This window comes from Geotrypetes seraphini, chromosome 17 (genome assembly GCF_902459505.1).
Source record: "Geotrypetes seraphini chromosome 17, aGeoSer1.1, whole genome shotgun sequence".
Taxonomy (NCBI): domain Eukaryota; kingdom Metazoa; phylum Chordata; class Amphibia; order Gymnophiona; family Dermophiidae; genus Geotrypetes; species Geotrypetes seraphini.
Genome location: NC_047100.1, coordinates 21,393,579 through 21,411,167, shown reverse-complemented (window position 1 = coordinate 21,411,167; position 17,589 = coordinate 21,393,579). Strand labels below are relative to the sequence as shown.

Sequence of the window (17,589 nt, the reverse complement as noted above, 5' to 3'; positions counted from 1 at the left end):
AGGAGTCATCAAGAGACCAGCCAAGTGTGTATAGTTTAAAAAAAAAATCACTTTATTGATGAATATGCCACAATGGCTCAAATGAGTCTTTGAGCCATTGTGGCATCATCAATAAAGTGATTTTTTTGAACTATACACCCTTGGCTGATCTCTTGACATCTTGCCGTCACGACTCCCTCGTTGTGTGCTCTTGACTGGTCATTGAGGCCTGTCCTTGGCTTCCGATTCAGTGCCTTCACAGCTGATTGGTGGTCCGAGGCAAAAGGAGTTGCTTCCCTGTGCCACGGCAGCAGGAATTGCAACTCATTGGGATATTGCTGCTCATTGGCAGGAGGGTGGGAGTGAGAAGACCCACAAAAGCAGAATCTCCTGCTGAAAGTGGGAGACTTGGCAGGTCTTTAAGTACATGCCTAAGTTTGGGGGAACTGAGCCCAGGGTGAATAGGTGGTGTGATAACTGAAATTAAACTAGAATCAAAATTGCTTGAACTTATAGCAACATTTCTAGTTGTATAGTGGGATCCTTTTATGCTGCACATTTTCATGTGGTGTAACGATTCTATGAACAACAGTAACGTTTGTTTGAATTCTGTATGTTGTCATGTTTTCTTTTCTTTTTTTTTTTAACATGCCACAATGCATTCCTTTTTAATGTTTGACCTCATCAAACCATACTCAGAACTGGATTTACCATTTAAGCACCCCTAATTGCAGGAGTGGAGGGTGAAGACACTGTCTCCTACTCACAGCATTTTCTCACAAGCAGTGCTCAGCCTGGGCAGCAGCTCCATCATCAGACTTACCCTCTTTAAAGGCACAGGGACAATGATGATTCCAATGCTTTGAATTAGAGCTGCAAGTTAATTGCGGTTAATTCTGCAATTAATTATTGATTGCAATTTAAAAAAATTAATTGAAATTAAGATAATTAATCACAATACAGCATCTTCTGTCTCCTTCAAACATCTCTTCTGTTCTCCTCCACTCCCAACCCCTGTCCTTGGAACAATCCAGCATCTTCGTTTCCCTTTACCTGCAATTCAGAATCACTAGCCCCCCCCTCCTCGACCCCCCCATGTCTTCTGTTGTTCCATGGAAGCAGCAGCATTGCACATTTGTTGCCTGCAGCCTGGTCTGAAGCTTTCCCTCTGACCCATTTTGCCCATGCAGAAACAGGAAGTGAAGTCAAAGAAGGCAGGATGGAATAGAAGAAAAGTTTCAGAGAAGGCCACAGGCAGCATATGTGCAACACTGCTACTTCCGGGGACCAACAAAAGACCACCATTAAGGTAGATCAGCGGGGTGGGGAAAGCAGACACCAAAAGGAGAGAAAAACAGGTAGAGAAAAGGGAATCTATAGATGAGGTGGTGATCAGGGGGTGAGAGGTAGGGAGATTATCAGTCCTTATCAGGAAAGGGGGAGGGGATTTCATATACCTAGGGTTACCAGACATCCGGATTTACCCGGATATGTCCTCTTTTTAGAGGGCATGTCTGGGCAGCTTTTCAAAACCCAGTACTTTGTCTGGGTTTTGAAACGCTTCCTCTTCAGATTGCATCGGAAGGGGGAATCCGCACATGTACGGATACCCTCCCAATTGATGAGAATAGGCTGAGGGGTGAGGCTAGGGGTGAGAGATGGGATGTAGGCGTAATGGGGCGGGGATGGGTAGAACTGGGCAGACCTCGGGCAGGTCCATGGATCGGTAACCCTACATATACCACTTTCTATGGCTACAAAGTGGTTTGCATATTACATGCAGGTACTTATTTTGTACCTGGGGCAACAATGGAGAGTCAAGTGACTTGCCCAGAGTCACAAGGAACTGCAGTGAGAAATAAATAAATGATATACCTTTACTTGAGCAATTCATTGTGATAAATTTTTTTTATATTCATGTGATTAATTGCATGAAGAATTTTAAACAAAATGCAGCTATACTTTAAATACTGCTGCCCAAAAAGCCTGTGTGCCTGTTAGGAGCCAGATCTGAGCAGTACTTGTGGAAACAATTGACAAGATACCCTTTTCAGCCCATGCTCCTAAACCGCTGCCTATTTTGCCTATTGCAGGAGTGTCAAACTCAATCACATTAAGGGGCCAAAATCCAAAACATAGGCTAAGTCATGGGCCAGACCCCGCCCCATAATAATACTAATTGTAACACTATTTTTCCATTCATTTTCATATATACACACAATATAATCTTATTAACAACATATAATAGTTAATCACAAAATTAAACTACACAAAGCACACTGTATGCTTCTCAACATTCATTCCTACCAGAAAACAGATAACCCCATGCAAATACAGGACAAAAACTAAAAGTACTAATATATACAAACAAAACCCTAAAATTCAAGACTCTGCATGCAGTACAATCCCAGAGAAAAAGAAACAAATACATTTCTTCCTGAGCAGTGCAAAATTCTCAAAACTGACACAATTCAATCACTAAATTGAAAATAAAATCATTCCCCCTACATTTGTTGTCTCCCTCCCTCCATGCTGTGCCTCATTAAGGTGCCTCACCTTCTGGCCTGTTCCCGCCTGGACGTTTTATGCTGCATGCAGTGTGATGCACGTTTTCATTGCCGCCCCCGGTGTTATCTTATGGCTGGTTCCCTCTTCCTCACTGCTGAAGTGTGCAGCGGCTCCTCATGCGTCCCAAGCCTCATCCGGAAGCCTTCCCTGATGTTGCAGCGTCAGAGAGAAGGCTTCCGGTTCAGGTGCAGGATGCGTGTAAGAGCTGCCGCCCGCGACTTTGTGCTCTACGGCAGTGAGGAGGAGGGAGCCAGCCAGAAGATAACACTGGGAGCAGCAATGAGCACCGCAGGAGACACCTGTGGCCTAGAGCAGTGTTTTTCAACCTTTTTACACCTATGGACCGGCAGAAATAAAAAAATTATTCTGTGGACCGGCATCGGTCACACACAAAACACAGACCGACCTTTACCAAATACAGAACAAGAGACCACAAATAGAAATTGAACTTGGAACCCCAAGAAATTAAATTCAGCAAGTATTACAATGCTGGAGAAATAAAATCAGATATGCACTTTCTTTCTGTACTGAACACACAAGGCCCAAGTCCACCAAAATTTAGCCACCTCCCTTGCTCTTTATGGTGGAGATCCCAAAACCTTGCCAGTTGAAGACCACCTTCTACAGTCTGGCAGCCAGAAATCTAAGCTCTGCAGCTAGCAGAAATGTCTCTGAGCTGCCACCAGCTGAAGAACTTAATGAGTTCTGGCTGCCGGACTGGAGGAAAAGATTTTCAGCTGGCAGGGCTTTGGAAAATCCACAAACTTAGTAGGTACAGGCAGTCCCTGAGTTACAGATGCCTGACTTGTATGACTCGTGCTTAAGAATGTGGTTGCAACTTCATTTGATTTCATGGAGCAGTATTTCCAGTGGGATAGACTCCTATAGCAGATTCAGGAATGATGCATGGCCACATTAAGAACAGTGTGTGGTTGCATATGCTGTCCCTCAAAGGGAAAACCGGTAGGAACAGTTGGCACTTTTGTCAGCTGGGAGCAGAGGTAAGCAGCAAGAAATTTAAAATCTACCAGTTCTGAGTTACATAGAAATCCGATTTAAGAACAGCTTTAAAAACGTAACTCATTCTTAACCTGGGGAACTGCCTGTATTCATATTTTGCATTTGGGAAGGAGGCATGGTAGGAAGAAAATTTAGTGCCCACTCACTTTGAGCTCATGGCCACTGCCCATACTCACTCCCCATCAGTTGTCTGATAAACCATTGGACACAATACAAAAATCTGTGATGCACATATCCCAAAGCTAACATATTCCACCAATAGCATATCCAGCATATATGACACCCAGGGATGATCATTTTTTAACATCCCCTCCTCTCTATAAAGAGCATGATTTTTGGTAATAATCCAAAAGACACACAAGAGTGTACCTAGGAAAAGGCAGCATCTTACACTGCAGAGAGCACTAGAACATCAATACACCCAATGTAAAACAAGCCCAAGCCCGATTAAGAACATGGGAATTGTCGCTGCTGGGACAGACCAGTGGTCCTCGTGCCCAGCAGTCCACTCATGCGGTGCGGCGGCCCTTAGGTCAAAGACCAGCGCCCTAACTGAGACTAGCCTTACCTGCGTATACATTCCGGTTCAGCAGGAACTTGTCTAACTTTGTCTTCAATCCCTGGAGAGAAATAAGAAATCACATTACAAATTAACAAATAAAACTAAAACAAAAAAAAAGGAAAATAAGATAATGGCATTTTATTGGACTAATACATTTTTCAATTAGCTTCAGAGGTCAAAATCTCTTTCCTCAGGTCAGTAAAGAAAACTGCTGTTACAGTATCCTGTCCTGACCTGAACAAGGGGGATTTGGTCTCTGAAAGCTAGTCAAAATTGCATTCAAATCAGTCCAATACAAGCATCACCTTATTTCCGTTTCTGTTTATAAACGTTGATCAACACAGCTACAATAGTAGTTTCTCCTAAAGGAAGAACATAGAAACAAACAAACAAATAGATTTTTTTTTCTACCTTTTTTCATTTCCTCATCTCGACATTCTCTTCCTTTCATCCACTGTCTGCCCTCCTCCCATGCCCCTTCCAGAAACTTCCTGCCCACCCCTCTCTCGCCCTCCACCCCAGTTCTATTGAGTAGCCCGCTGCTACTTTTCCACACGCACCCCAAGGAACATAAGAAAGCTCAGGCGCCACTGGACCGTTTCCCCTTCTCGCCGCATCTCCCGCATTCCCCTCACCTTCGCGGTCGCCCTTCCAAATCCCGGTTTCCTTCTTCATCGGGGCCTCAGCGCGGCGGCCGTTTCTCCTTAAGGCGCGCGCGCGCAGGCTGCTGTCTCGATGACGCAATCCGCCCAGGCGGAAACAGACAGTTGCGTCAGAGGAGACGCTTCGCGCCGCGCAGCCGCGCGCCAACTTATGGAAAACGGCCGTTGGGCTGAGGCCCCGCTGAAAATGGAAACCGGGATTTGGAAAGGCGACCGCGAAGATGAGGGGGGAAGGAGGGGAAACAGATGGCCAGACCGCGGGGCCCTCGTTTGCTATCCCCTAACGCTAGATAAATATTTAGTCTTCCAGTGATCATGTGAAATAATAGTTCCGCATTGGCATTGCAAAACTCTGACATAAATTGGTAGTGCAGCAGATATATTTCTGCTCTCTGAATAATTGTAATGCTTTTGTAACTTTTCCACACCTTTTGCTCATGAGTCCCCCTAATGTGAAATAGGTACTGAATAGAAATGATGCAGGTGTATAGTTATGGAAAGATCATAGTAGGCTTAATTTTAAGTTTTGGTGGAATTCAGTTTATCACATATATAGAATGGAAAGTATAAAAACTTTATTAAAATTTGGGAACCATTAACGTCCTTTTGTCATGATTGATGCCATTTTTCTAATATTTTTCTACTAACTGTAAGATTAAGGTTGGATGGGGGTGGGTTTCTATTATATTATATGAAAATAAAAATAACTAGAGGGATCTCAGGGTGGGAGGGGGAGGGTTATATTTATAACTATAAGATATAATGATAAGATGTACAAGTGCTTAAATTTATTTTATTTGTTATAATTTTTGTACACTTGATGAAAGTTTTAAAATGAATAAAGAATTTAAAAAAAGGAGTAGTTACAGCATTTCTCATGGTCTCTTTGTGCTAATGGATGTTTGTTAAATGTGTGTTAATGCAAGTGTTGGTTAATGCCCACAAGCCACACCATATTATTTGTAAGTATGTTACCGCGCAGTGGTTAAAGCTACAGCCTCAGCACCCCGAGGTTGTGGGTTCAAACCCACGCTGCTCATTGTGACCCTGTACAAGTCACTTAATCCCCCCATTGCCCCAGGTACATTACATAGATTGGGAGCCCACCAGGACCCACCAGGGAAAAATGCTTGACTGCCCGAATAAATTCATGTGAACCGTTCTGAGCTCCCTTGGGAGACTGGTATAGAAAATTAAATAAAAAGAATAGCAGTTTATAAAAACAAAAATAAATTAAAAGGGACAGGAATACTGTAGTATTATAGGACAGAGGAAATGCCGTGTTGAGAGATACTCGAATAAGAGGGAGTTACTACCACAGGGAATGAGAAGCAAAGAGACAATTCAAGGCCTTGTGCTCACAATAACCCCACATTGCCTAGATTCCAGCAACTCATCAGCTACTTAATGGATAAGGCAATTAGCTATTTCATGCTTGCCAGCATCTTGTGGGAGTGGGGCTTTTGAATAGGCACTGCCCAGGGTTTCCACAGAGCCCCTGTCCCATTGCTTTCTCAGCTTGCATCAGCACTCCTGTAGGGCCTGTCCTGACTCTTACTGACAGTTAAGTACTTATTTGCTAAATTTTATTTTCATTTTCAATGTTTTACAGATAAGCAAACAACAGCTCCAAACAGTTAAAGATAGATTCCAGGCCTTCTTTAATGGAGAAACACAGATAGTGGCAGATGAAGCCTTTATGAATGCTGTTCAGAGTTACTATGAGGTAAGTTTTTTTTGACTTTGAGGTTTATGAATGTCACACAAACTATATATTGATGGTTGCAATTGTCTGGGTCTCGCTGCAGCATGGTGGCTGAAATGTTGTCGGTTCTACCAACCCAGACATGGGGAGACCCGGACAACTGCAACTGTCATGACGCCAGCTACCAAAGCCTAAGAGAACAAATTATACAAGGTGCTACCCAAAAGTTGGGGGAATATGAACAGTGCGCGCAAACTGGTATGCTCTTCCACCACTAGAGGTGTCTAGCAGTATGCTTTGTGAATCAGTGTGCCAAAGGACGTGCAGCTGAGTGGTTGCATTGTTTTGTTCTGTGCGATTTTGTAAGATTGTGTTTTAGTGACTGCGGATTTCGATATGACAGATTTTACTGAGCAAAGAATCTGCATAAAATTTTGTTTCAAACTTAAAAAAAAAAACCTGCTGCAGAAATCCGTTGTATGCTTCAGGAAGCCTTTGGAGATAATGCCATGTGCAAAAGTAAAACCTTTCTTTGATACAAAAGCTTCAAGGACGGACAAACATCTGTCCACAACAATGACCGTTCCGGACAACTGTCAACAAGCACAACACCAGAAACCATAGCAAAAGTTTGTGAGACTATCCTTGCAGATCGTAGGCAAACTATCCATGATGTTTGTGAGATAGTAGGACAGTCATACTGTGATGTTTTGAAGCGGTTGAGTGAGAGTGTTCGGCACAGCCGCCCAGATAAGTGGAAATACAAAAATTGGTTGCTCCACTATGACAACGCGCCCGCTCACACATCATTCGCTGTTCGAAAATTCCTGACTTCCAGAAACATTACAGTGATTATGCATCCTCCCTATTCGCCTGACCTTGCCCCCTGTGACTGTTCCTCTTCCCCAATGAGAAATTACGACTGAAACATTCTGACATTTCACTCGGGCCAAAAGGTCACACTGCTGTTGGGTCAAGTTTCAAAAATTGGTCGGTGCTTCACTTTTAGCCTCCAAATTTTCAACTGAAAATCCTTTTTAAGCTGTGGGCTTAAAATATAGTGGCCGCTACCCAGTTTAAGTGCTCACCATTGAACTGTGCTCACCATTTAACAATGCTAAATAGTGCTGGGACAGTTAGGAGATGGAGTCAGACCACTTCCAGAAGTTATTTGAGTACTCCTAGTATTCAGTGTTAGTTCCCAGATTATTATCCAGGCAAACAGGACTGCATCTAAAAGGTGTCTTAACTCACCTAGATATGTATTCAGGCATCAGCACTGATATTGGTGGTACCTGGAAAACTTTAAGAGGTTGACAAAAACCCCATATATTCACTTCTGTAGCCACATATGAGAGGCGGTACAGGGGGGCGGAGTTGAGAAGGGAACCACCAGCTTTGCAGATGTCAGCAGCCACATAGCTGCCCAGGTGAATTTAGGACTATTCTAAAGTTAGGGTTACCAGACATCTGGACGGCTTTTCAAAACCCAGCCCTTTGTCCGGGTTTTGAAAAGCTTCTATCAAATCGCCGTCGGGCAGGAGGGCATCCTCGAATGCGTGGATGCCACATGATGATATCATGCGCATTTGACGTCACATGCGCGGATACCCTCTTGCCCAACGACAGCGGGGGGGGGGCAGGGATGGGTGGAACTGGACAAGTCTAGGGTTTCGGATTTTCCAAATGGAAAATCTGGTAACCCTATCTAAAGCTATCCTGTATAACGGACAAGACATACACACTGTAAGTATATTTTCACTTGTTCTGAAACAGGTACAAATATGTTTCATGCTTCTGTTGCTTTTGTTTGTAAAAGTGATAGTTTCATAAGAGCGAATAACATAGAAACATAGAAGATGACAGCAGAAAAGGGCTACAGCCCATCAAGTCTGCCCACTCTGCTTACCCACCCCCTTTCTATGCCCTAATGACACAATTTCCTTATCTTGACCCTCATAGGGATCCCACATGGGTATCCTATTTATTCTTAAAGTCTGGCACGCTGTCTGCCTCGATCACCTGCACTGGAAGCTTGTTCCAATGATCAACCACTCTCTCTGTGAAGAAATACTTTCTAGTGTCGCCATGAAATTTTCCGCCCCTGAGTTTGAGCGGGTGCCCTCTTGTGGCCGAGGGTCCCTTGAGAAAGAAAATATCATCTTCCACTTCGAATATGTCTTTTTCTGTTGACGCTGGCTGTATTTACATATCTGACTGGTTATAAAATTTTCTGAGCCCAGTCAAAAAATTGTATATTGTATCACAAGATTAATTTGCACGGACTGCTTCCATGGTATGCAAATTAATCTCGTGCATATTCATTATGGAAATCTTGAAAAACCAACTGGGTCGCGGCCCTCAAGGACTGTGATTGCCCACCCCTTCTCTTGAGGCAGTAAGTACCATGCACTAACTGCATTGTATAGTCCACGCCCTTTTTCCACCCAAAACCTGCCCAACTCCTACTTCTTAACATGGCATGCATTTGATGCATAAATTAGTGTGTCTGTAACAGATGCCATGTTTTTGGGCTAATAGTTAACTTTCAATAATTCCTGTGTTAGCTGCCTGAATAAATAAAAGGATCCATTCCTACAGTATGTTTTAAAGGAAATTAAAATTTACATTTTGGAATTAATGAAGGTCATTTAGCCATTGCTTTCAAAATAACCTCAAGTCCATGGTTTTGTTATGCTTAGATTATTGTAATTTAGTGCTTTGGGGTTGTTTAAAAAAAAATAATTTATATTCCGCATATCCTATAATTCTATGCACATTGCAAATTATTCAGGTACTCAAGCATTTTTCCCTAACTGTCCCAGCAGATTCCCACTCTATCTATTGTACCTGGGGCAAAGGGGATTAAGTGACTTGCCCAGGTCACAAGGAGCAGTGTGGGATTTGAACCCACAATCCCATAGTGCTGAGATTGTAGGTCTAACCACTGCACCACACACTCCCCATAACTGCTGAATGCACTACAAGTCGCTCAGAATTCGCTTGCCAGAACATTGTTTCGACTAGAGAGGATCAATCACGTAACCAATTTCTACGTTGAAGTTATATTGGCTAAAACTGGAAGACCGTATATGCTACAGACTATTAGTGATGGTCTGTTTATGTGTATGTGGTATGGCCCCGGCATGTTTGATGGGTTACATTCTGCCTTATGCCCCATTACCAAAACTTCATTCAGTTACTCGTGTAGACCTGTCCATTCCTCCAGTTAAACATCTTAGGCTGGTGAGCTCTAGAACCAGTATGTTCTCCTGTGTAAATCCTCAATAATGGAATCGAATGCCAACGTATATACGACAGCAGGGAAATTTGCGTGAGTATAAGAAATTACCGAAGAAGCATCTGTTTTCCAGTATGAAATATGGCCGCTACCTATTGTAATGATGTGAGCGCTGGTCGCTGACATGGTAATGCTTAGATTTATATTACCATATTTCCCCATATATAGGCCGTGGCCTATACATGGGTTTTACAAACCTGTGTATGGGGCGCAGTCTAGTTATATAGGGCGGCCTATATAAAAAATTTTAATCATCCCCCCCACCTTCGGTACCTTTTTCAGAGCCCCTGGACGGCAGACGGCGAATCTCCAGTGGTGCAGGGCAGCAGCAATCTCTTCGGTATCCAGTTTGCCCCCGCACCGCTTGCTGAGTGACTGATGTCAGTTCTCGCGAGTGATGCGAGAGATGACGTAGGCCATTCAGCGGGCAGTGCGGAGGCAGGCCGGATGCCGAAGAGATTGCAGCTGTCCTGCACTGCTGGAGATTCGCCGTCCAGGGGGAGAAGATTTTAAAAGGTAGGGGAGGTACCGGAAGATAAGCTGCGGCTAATACCATGAGGCAGCTTATCTTCTGGTTTTTAAACATAGACCGCCTTTTTCTGCAGTCTATACATGGGTGTGGCCTATGCAGAGGGGCAGCCTATATGCGGGGAAATAATGGTATGTATGTCTGTTTGTTTTATTTATTGTGTATGTTTTATTGTGAGCCATTTTGTAAAAAGCGGGTTATAAAGGAATAAAAACTAACAAAACATTAATTAAGTTTATCCCCAGCAACTGATTGAGGTAATATTGCTGTTTCTCCTTCATTTCAAATTATTGAAGGCCATTAAGTGTAGCTTATTTTAACAGCAGGGGTACAATAAGGGAACAATGGGAGACCTGTGAAATACAGATCAAATATTTCTCAGGCATGGCATACAAGCATGCTATTTGCCAATTGTTAAAGCCATAATTTTCTGATTGGAAAATTAGCATTTCCTAATGAAGTAATCTTCAAGAACATGAAGTGGGTTTTCAAACTCCTTAGATGTGGAGAATGATAGCTTTAAAGTGACTAAACAATGCATTAGATCAGTTAACCTTAAAAGTCAACAGATTTGAATGCATTGCCATCCCAGTGCTGATGTTTGTTTTTATTATAATCCTCTACAGAAATTTAGTAAGAATTAATTGAAAGAGCAAAGCATCACAGGTCTAAGAGAATTACATACAGCAGTTTAGTGTTAGTTTGAGCCCAAGTACCAGTTTTTCCTTCAATCAATAATGTAATGCCAGTCTCTTATCAAGGGTATTATCATGAGCTCAATTAGAGTGAAACAAGCTTTTGTCTCAGTTTACCTAAGTTTGTTTTTTGGACCCTTAAAGGAATAATTTAAGGAAAATCAAGAAAAGGACTCATCATAAGAACAGATCTTTACAACTCTTGATTCTCTGGCTACAGTAATTAAGTTGGATTGATTTCTGTCTGAATTATGTTCTTATTGAAGAATGCTGGTGTAGAAGAACAGAGGTTGAGATAAACATTAAAGAATGACATGGGATGATATCCTGTGGTTGTCTGCGGAGACATGAACAGTAACAAATTCTGCTACTGTGTCATTCTCTGAATCTAAAGGATCCTTATATTAATTATTATGCGCTAAATGGTGATATCTATTATATTTCTATTGGTGTCTTAGCATCTAACATAAGAACATAAGAATTGCTGCTGCTGGGTCACGCGACGGCCCTTAGATCAAAGACCAGTGCCCTAACTGAGACTAGCCTTACCTGCGTACATTCTGGTTCAGCAGAAACTTGTCTAATTTTGTCTTAAATCCCTGGAGGGTGTTTTCCCCTGTAACAGCCTCCAGAAGAGCGTTCCAGTTTTCTACCACTCTCTGGGTGAAGAAGAACTTCCTTACTTTTGTACGGAATCTATCCCCTTTCAACTTTAGAGAGTGCCCTCTTGTTCTCCCTACCTTGGAGAGGGTGAACAACCTGTCCTTATCTACTAAGTCTATCCCCTTCAGTACCTTGAATGTTTCGATCATATCCCCTCTCAATCTCCTCTGTTCGAGGGAGAAGAGGCCCAGTTTCTCTAATCTTTCGCTGTACGGCAGCTCCTCCAGCCCCTTAACCATCTTAGTTGCTCTTCTCTGGACCCTTTCGAGTAGTACCGTGTCCTTCTTCATGTACAGCAACCAGTGCTGGACGCAGTATTCCAGGTGGGGGCGTACCATGGCTCGGTACAGCGGCATGATAACCTTTTCCGATCTGTTCGTGATCCCCTTCTTAATCATTCCTAGCAATCTGTTTGCCATTTTCGCCACCGCCGCACATTGCTTGGATGGCTTCATTGACTTGTTGACCAGTACTCCCAAGTCTCTTTCCTGGGGGATCTTTCCGAGTACCGCACCAGACATCTTGTATTCGTGTATAAGATTTTTGTTACCGACATGCATCACCTTACATTTATCCACGTTAAACCTCATTTGCCATGTCACGGCCCATTTCTTGAGCGTGTTTATGTCACGTTGCAGGTCTTCATAATCTTTCTGCGTCTTCACTATACTGAATAATTTCGTATCGTCTGTAAATTGAATCACCTCGCTCATTGTACCAATTTCCAGGTCATTTATAAATATATTGAAGAGCACGGGTTCAAGCACCGAACCCTGCGGCACTCCACTCGTGACGCTTTTCCAGTCCAAGTATTATCCATTTACCCCCACTCTCTGTTTCTTATCCACCAGCCAGTTTTTAATCCACGTGAATATTTCACCCTCGATTCCATGGCTCGCAATTTTTCGAAGTAGTCGTTCATGCAGGACCTTGTCGAACGCCTTCTGAAAATCCAGATATACAATGTCGACCAGGTCGCCCTTGTCTATCTGCCTGTTTACTCCCTTGAAGAAGTGTAGCAAGTTCATCAAGCAAGATCTTCCTTTGCTGAAGCCGTGCTGGCTGGTCCTCATTAGATTGTGTCGTCATGGTGATCAATGATGCGGTCCTTTATCAGTGCCTCTACCATCTTTGCCGGTACCGAGGTCAGACTCATCGATCTATAGTTTCCCGGATCTCCCTTTGACCCTTTCTTGAAGATTGGCATAACATTTGCCACTTTCCAGTCTTTGGAATCCTTCCTGATTTGATCGACAGATTGATTATTAGTTGTAGCAGTTCAGCTATAGCCCCTTTCAGTTCCTTGATGACCCTCGAATGGATGACATCCTGTCCCGGGAATTTATCGTTTTTAAGCCTATCAATCTGGCTGCATACCTCTTCTAGACTGACTGTCAACCCTGTCAGTTTCCCGTCTTTGTTTTCTGTGTATAGCCTGCCGGCTTTTGGTATGTTGTGTATATCCTCTTCGGTAAATACAGTCGCAAAAAATGTGTTCAGTTTGTCGTTGATGGCTTTGTCCTCCTCCTTTATTCCATGGTCATCCAACGGCCCCACCACTTCCTTCGCAGGTCATTTCACCTTAATATATCGAAAGAACGGCTTGAGGTTTTGTGCCTCCTTGGCTATTTTTTCATCGTAGTCTCTTTTGGCCCCTCTTACCGCCTTGTGGCACCTGCTTTGATGTTTGTGCTTTTTCCAGTTTTCGTCTGTTTAGTGCACCTTAGTAAAAGGACTCCAAGTTAGTATTTGAGGTAATGGAAGGTTAAGTGACTTGCCAAGATCAGAAGGAGGGGCAGGGGGATATGAACCCTGTCTTCCCTATTTTTCAGCTCACTGCTCTAACCATTATTCCCCCTCATTATACAGTCATGCACACAAAATTGTAAGCTTATCATGCAAAATTGTGCACATAGGTTATAGAATTTCTACAGCTACACGTGTGAGTTAATTTGCTGCCAGTTGGCATAATAACCAATAATCAATAATAATTGGTGTTAACTAGCACTAATTTGCAGGTCTGTGAAATATACCATAGCGTGCAAATTCTATAGTATATAACTCACAAGAGTATGGAAGGGGCATGATTGGGTCAGGGATATGCCCAGCAATTATGCAATAAAGGCATTAATATTAATGTATATTAAAAAGTTCTAACAGGGCACCAAAAAATAGTCAGCTCTAGGAAAAGAATTTACGCCCATTGCATTAAAGTTTTATTGACATGAATGTGTGAAATGAAGCAAAAAACAACTTCTAAAATTGGAGAGGGAGGAAGTCCAAAAATGAACAAAATCTTTTTCTGTGGACATCTCTACAGCTCAGTTTTACTTCCCTATAGTCTACATTCTCTCTAGTTATGTCTTCTTTCCTCATCTTTATCTTCTCTTTCTCTCCAGGGAGCTCTCAACATCATTTCAAATTCTAGAGCTTCTACTTCTCCAGCAAATCCAATTACCTCTGCCCTTCTCAAATATCTTCACCATTTCTTTCTTACATCCTGTCCTTCCTTAATTCTTCCCTAGTGTATTGTATACTTGCCAATTTCTTCATACCTACAGTACTTAACTCATCTTAAAGAAATTCCTCGTGCCACCACCTGCCAGCCTATCTCTTTACTCTTTTTCCTTTACAGAATTGTGGAACAGGCCTTATACATCCATTAGCATTGCAGACCCCTTCGATTTGGCTTTGGACTGTATTATTCTGAAGAAATTCCCCTCTGCTGTCTCTTCTTTTACCTTTATGGGTTTCTTCTTGCTGCTTATCCTTTACGGGGCTAATTCTAGATAAGGTGGGCTTGGAAATTTAGGCTTCAGTAATGCATTTCTGTGTAGTACATGCATACATGTCAATAGTTTGTCTACATGCTAGTCTATTACCTGGTGTCTAAATGCGATAACACATAATTTGAAGGTGGGCATATACATGGGTGGAGTCTGAGTAGGGCATAGTTTGGGTGCACAGTAAAGTGTGTAAATTATAGAATACTATAATTTATACATGTATGTTAACAATCAAAGGGAAATTTGCAATAGCTCTATGGTTGGTGTAAGTGGTTTTGCCTAAATGATATTTTTGTCATTACACTACTCTTCTATCAAGTAAAGTAAAAGGGTAAAGGTGAAGGGTTATAAATTTGATATACTGCCTTTGTGGTACAACCTAACATTGATTATATGCAGCTACATTTATTATATGTAGGTGGCATTGTTTCCTCTAAGCTGAGTGGGAGTCCTCCAGCAGCATTCCTGCCAGTAGGTGGTGGTGTTTTACTATCACATTTTCAATAGAGAGGGACAGGTAAGTTCTGCAGGACTCCACAGAACCTGTCTGTCGCTAGTGATTGAAAACACAATATTAAAGTACTGCCCCCTACTGGCAGCAGTGCAGTTGGAGGACTCCTGCTCAGCTTTGAGGAAACAGTGGCAGGTATCCACATTATAGAATAAGCTCTTCATAAGTGCTCACTAGGCTCCTAAATGTAGGTGTACTTTTATAGAATTACATATTCTCTGTATTCATATTTGTTGGCAGCCTATGATACTGTTCTCTCAGGGTTTCCACAGCTGGCATTGTGCTTGTTGCAGGTTTCTGGGTCTCTCTGTGTCTTTGTCAGGTAGAAACCAACGTTTCAGCCATCATGCTGTGGTTTTCTTCAGGGTATGCTCTGAAGTCTGCAGTGTGACTTTGGAAATAGTGAGTTCACTGACCTGAAGTCTATTAAGCTTGAGTTAGCCACCTACATCAGCTAGGCCTTCCAATGTAGGTACCTAACTTTAGACAGATTATATAGAATTTGTCTATAAGTGCTATTCTATAAATGATGCCTAACTTTGAGCAACATTTATACAGTAGAATAATGCTTAGTGTATTTTTTATTTGGTGCTGATTTTTTTGACACCATTTATAGAATTGAGTCCATAACCTGCCCACATGTATAATGTGCACAAATTGCGTGGCCATGTAAAACACCCCCCGAATATAATACATCCATGCCTCTCCTGTATGGTTAACTCACAGGGGAAAATTCTATAAATGGCGCCTTAACTTAGGTGCCGATAGGCGCACTACCGATACATAAGTCAAGAGGGAAATTCCATTTCAAATGGTACTTAAATAAAATTTCAAGGCACCTACTAGCACCTAAATAAACAGTGCCAAAAGTGTGTCTCCAGTGACGTCTACCATTGCCTAATGGTTGAAGTGTCACTAGGCGCCAGTAGGCGCTGAGGCGTGATTCACATCAAACTTAGGTGCCAGAACTATAGGCCTTGAAAACCCTGGCCTACATTTCCGGCACCTACTTTTGCTGGAGACGCAATTCTCGAAATGGTGCCACCGCATGATTGACACACAATCTGCCACTGCTTTTAAGGCGGCCGCTGACAACAGCGCCTTTTAGAGAATCCAGGCCACATTGAATATCAACCCTGAAATGGTTAATAATGCTTTAATTTGGTAAAGCATTACACCTTGGTAGTTATTAATATTGATATATATATAAATATGCAACCTTTTTAACCCTAGGTATTTCTGAAAAGCGATCGAGTTGCCAGGATGGTGCAGAGTGGTGGGTGCTCTGCAAATGACTCTCGGGAAGTATTCAAAAAGCACATTGAGAAGCGGGTGCGCAGTCTTCCTGAGATTGATGGCCTCAGCAAGGAGACGGTCTTGAGCTCTTGGATGGCAAAATTTGATGCTATTTACCGTGGGGAAGAGGATCCACGCAAGCAGCAAGCTAGAATGACTGCCAGTGCTGCTTCAGAGCTGATCCTCAGCAAAGAGCAGCTGTATGAGATGTTTCAGCAAATCTTGGGCATCAAGAAATTTGAACATCAGCTGCTGTACAATGCATGCCAGGTAAGGGTCTTGTTTTAATTTAAAGCTGAGTCTTCTTTTTGTTGACAGTGATGCATTGCATTTAAAGAATAGCAGGTGTAGGTGGTAGGTATGGGCTGTGCATACATTACTTTTATATTTTGTTGCTAAGATGACAACTATTATGGCATAAGAGGTAAATTTTCAGCAAGGACCCTCTTTGCAAATATGTGGTGCACACACATATTTAGATGAAATGAAACAGAATTGTGAAGTTAGGCACAGTACTGTCAAGCTGTGCAAACAAGCAAGTAGTCAAATGGTCTGCTAGGTCCCGAAGAAAGGAAATCTTAGAGGAAAGCAAGGTGAAAGTTGACGAGGTCGTTAAAAATCTTTATTAAAGTAGGTTAAAATATTGCCTGACATGGCCGTGTTTCACCCTGCTTGGATTGGTTCATGGGCTTAACTTTTACCTTGTACTGTCAGTGAAAAACATCACCATAAGGCATTGCCTTTTTAGGAGCCATGAGATTACAACACTTATAGGCCACCAAGCCCATGAATCTGCTTCTATGTGGCTAACCACAAAGTAGGAATTGTCTGTGTAAAGATGAGTGCTACCCTTGTATTTCCACAATAGTTATGTAGGTCCAGGCCAATATCCAGTGGGTTAATCTAGGACAGCTTGTGAGCTGGCACTCACATATCTCCTGGCTAGCATTACTAGACGTCTAAGAAAACCCAGACTTGTCCTTTTTTTTAGAGGACTGTCCAGGTTCCTGGATGGACTTTCCAAAACCTGGCAGTTTGTCTGGGTTTTGGAAAGCCCCAACAAGCTCTGGCTGCATCTAGAGGGCCTCTGAGCATACACAGATGATGTCACACACATCTGCGCATGCTTCAGGCCCTCCAGATGTGGCTGGAGCTTGTCGGGGAAGCCATTTATATTTATTTGTTTTTACCATTTATGTTTTTAATAAATTGATTGTCCTTGAGGTTGATGTGCGGTGTCCCTTCCCCACTTTTGTTGTTTTGCATTGTTTACATGGGGTTGTGCCTTCTTTTTTTTGTTGTGGGATACATT

The 17,589-nt window shown here is 42.5% G+C and overlaps 2 protein-coding genes across 8 annotated transcripts in view; one reads left to right on the top strand and one right to left on the bottom strand.

The window, feature by feature from the left end:
• SYNPR (synaptoporin) overlaps window positions 1-4,901 on the bottom strand; it is a 425,318-nt gene extending 420,417 nt beyond the window's left edge. The window contains exons 1-2 of the mRNA XM_033925907.1: window positions 4,765-4,901; window positions 4,136-4,187 (exon numbers count right to left, since the gene is read on the bottom strand). Of these exons, the coding sequence (XP_033781798.1) occupies window positions 4,136-4,147 (12 nt within the window). The 5' untranslated portion in view covers window positions 4,148-4,187; window positions 4,765-4,901. The remainder of the gene's footprint in view (window positions 1-4,135; window positions 4,188-4,764) is intronic.
• The window catches only part of CADPS (calcium dependent secretion activator), a 447,229-nt gene continuing 434,514 nt past the window's right edge, over window positions 4,875-17,589 (top strand). For 3 of the 7 annotated variants that reach the window (XM_033925902.1, XM_033925901.1, XM_033925899.1), the window contains exons 1-3: window positions 4,875-5,252; window positions 6,404-6,517; window positions 16,215-16,547. In XM_033925902.1, the coding sequence (XP_033781793.1) occupies window positions 6,491-6,517; window positions 16,215-16,547 (360 nt within the window). In that variant the 5' untranslated portion in view covers window positions 4,875-5,252; window positions 6,404-6,490. The remainder of the gene's footprint in view (window positions 5,253-6,403; window positions 6,518-16,214; window positions 16,548-17,589) is intronic. The other 4 variants (XM_033925900.1, XM_033925903.1, XM_033925905.1 and 1 more) reach the window with 2 other exon arrangements.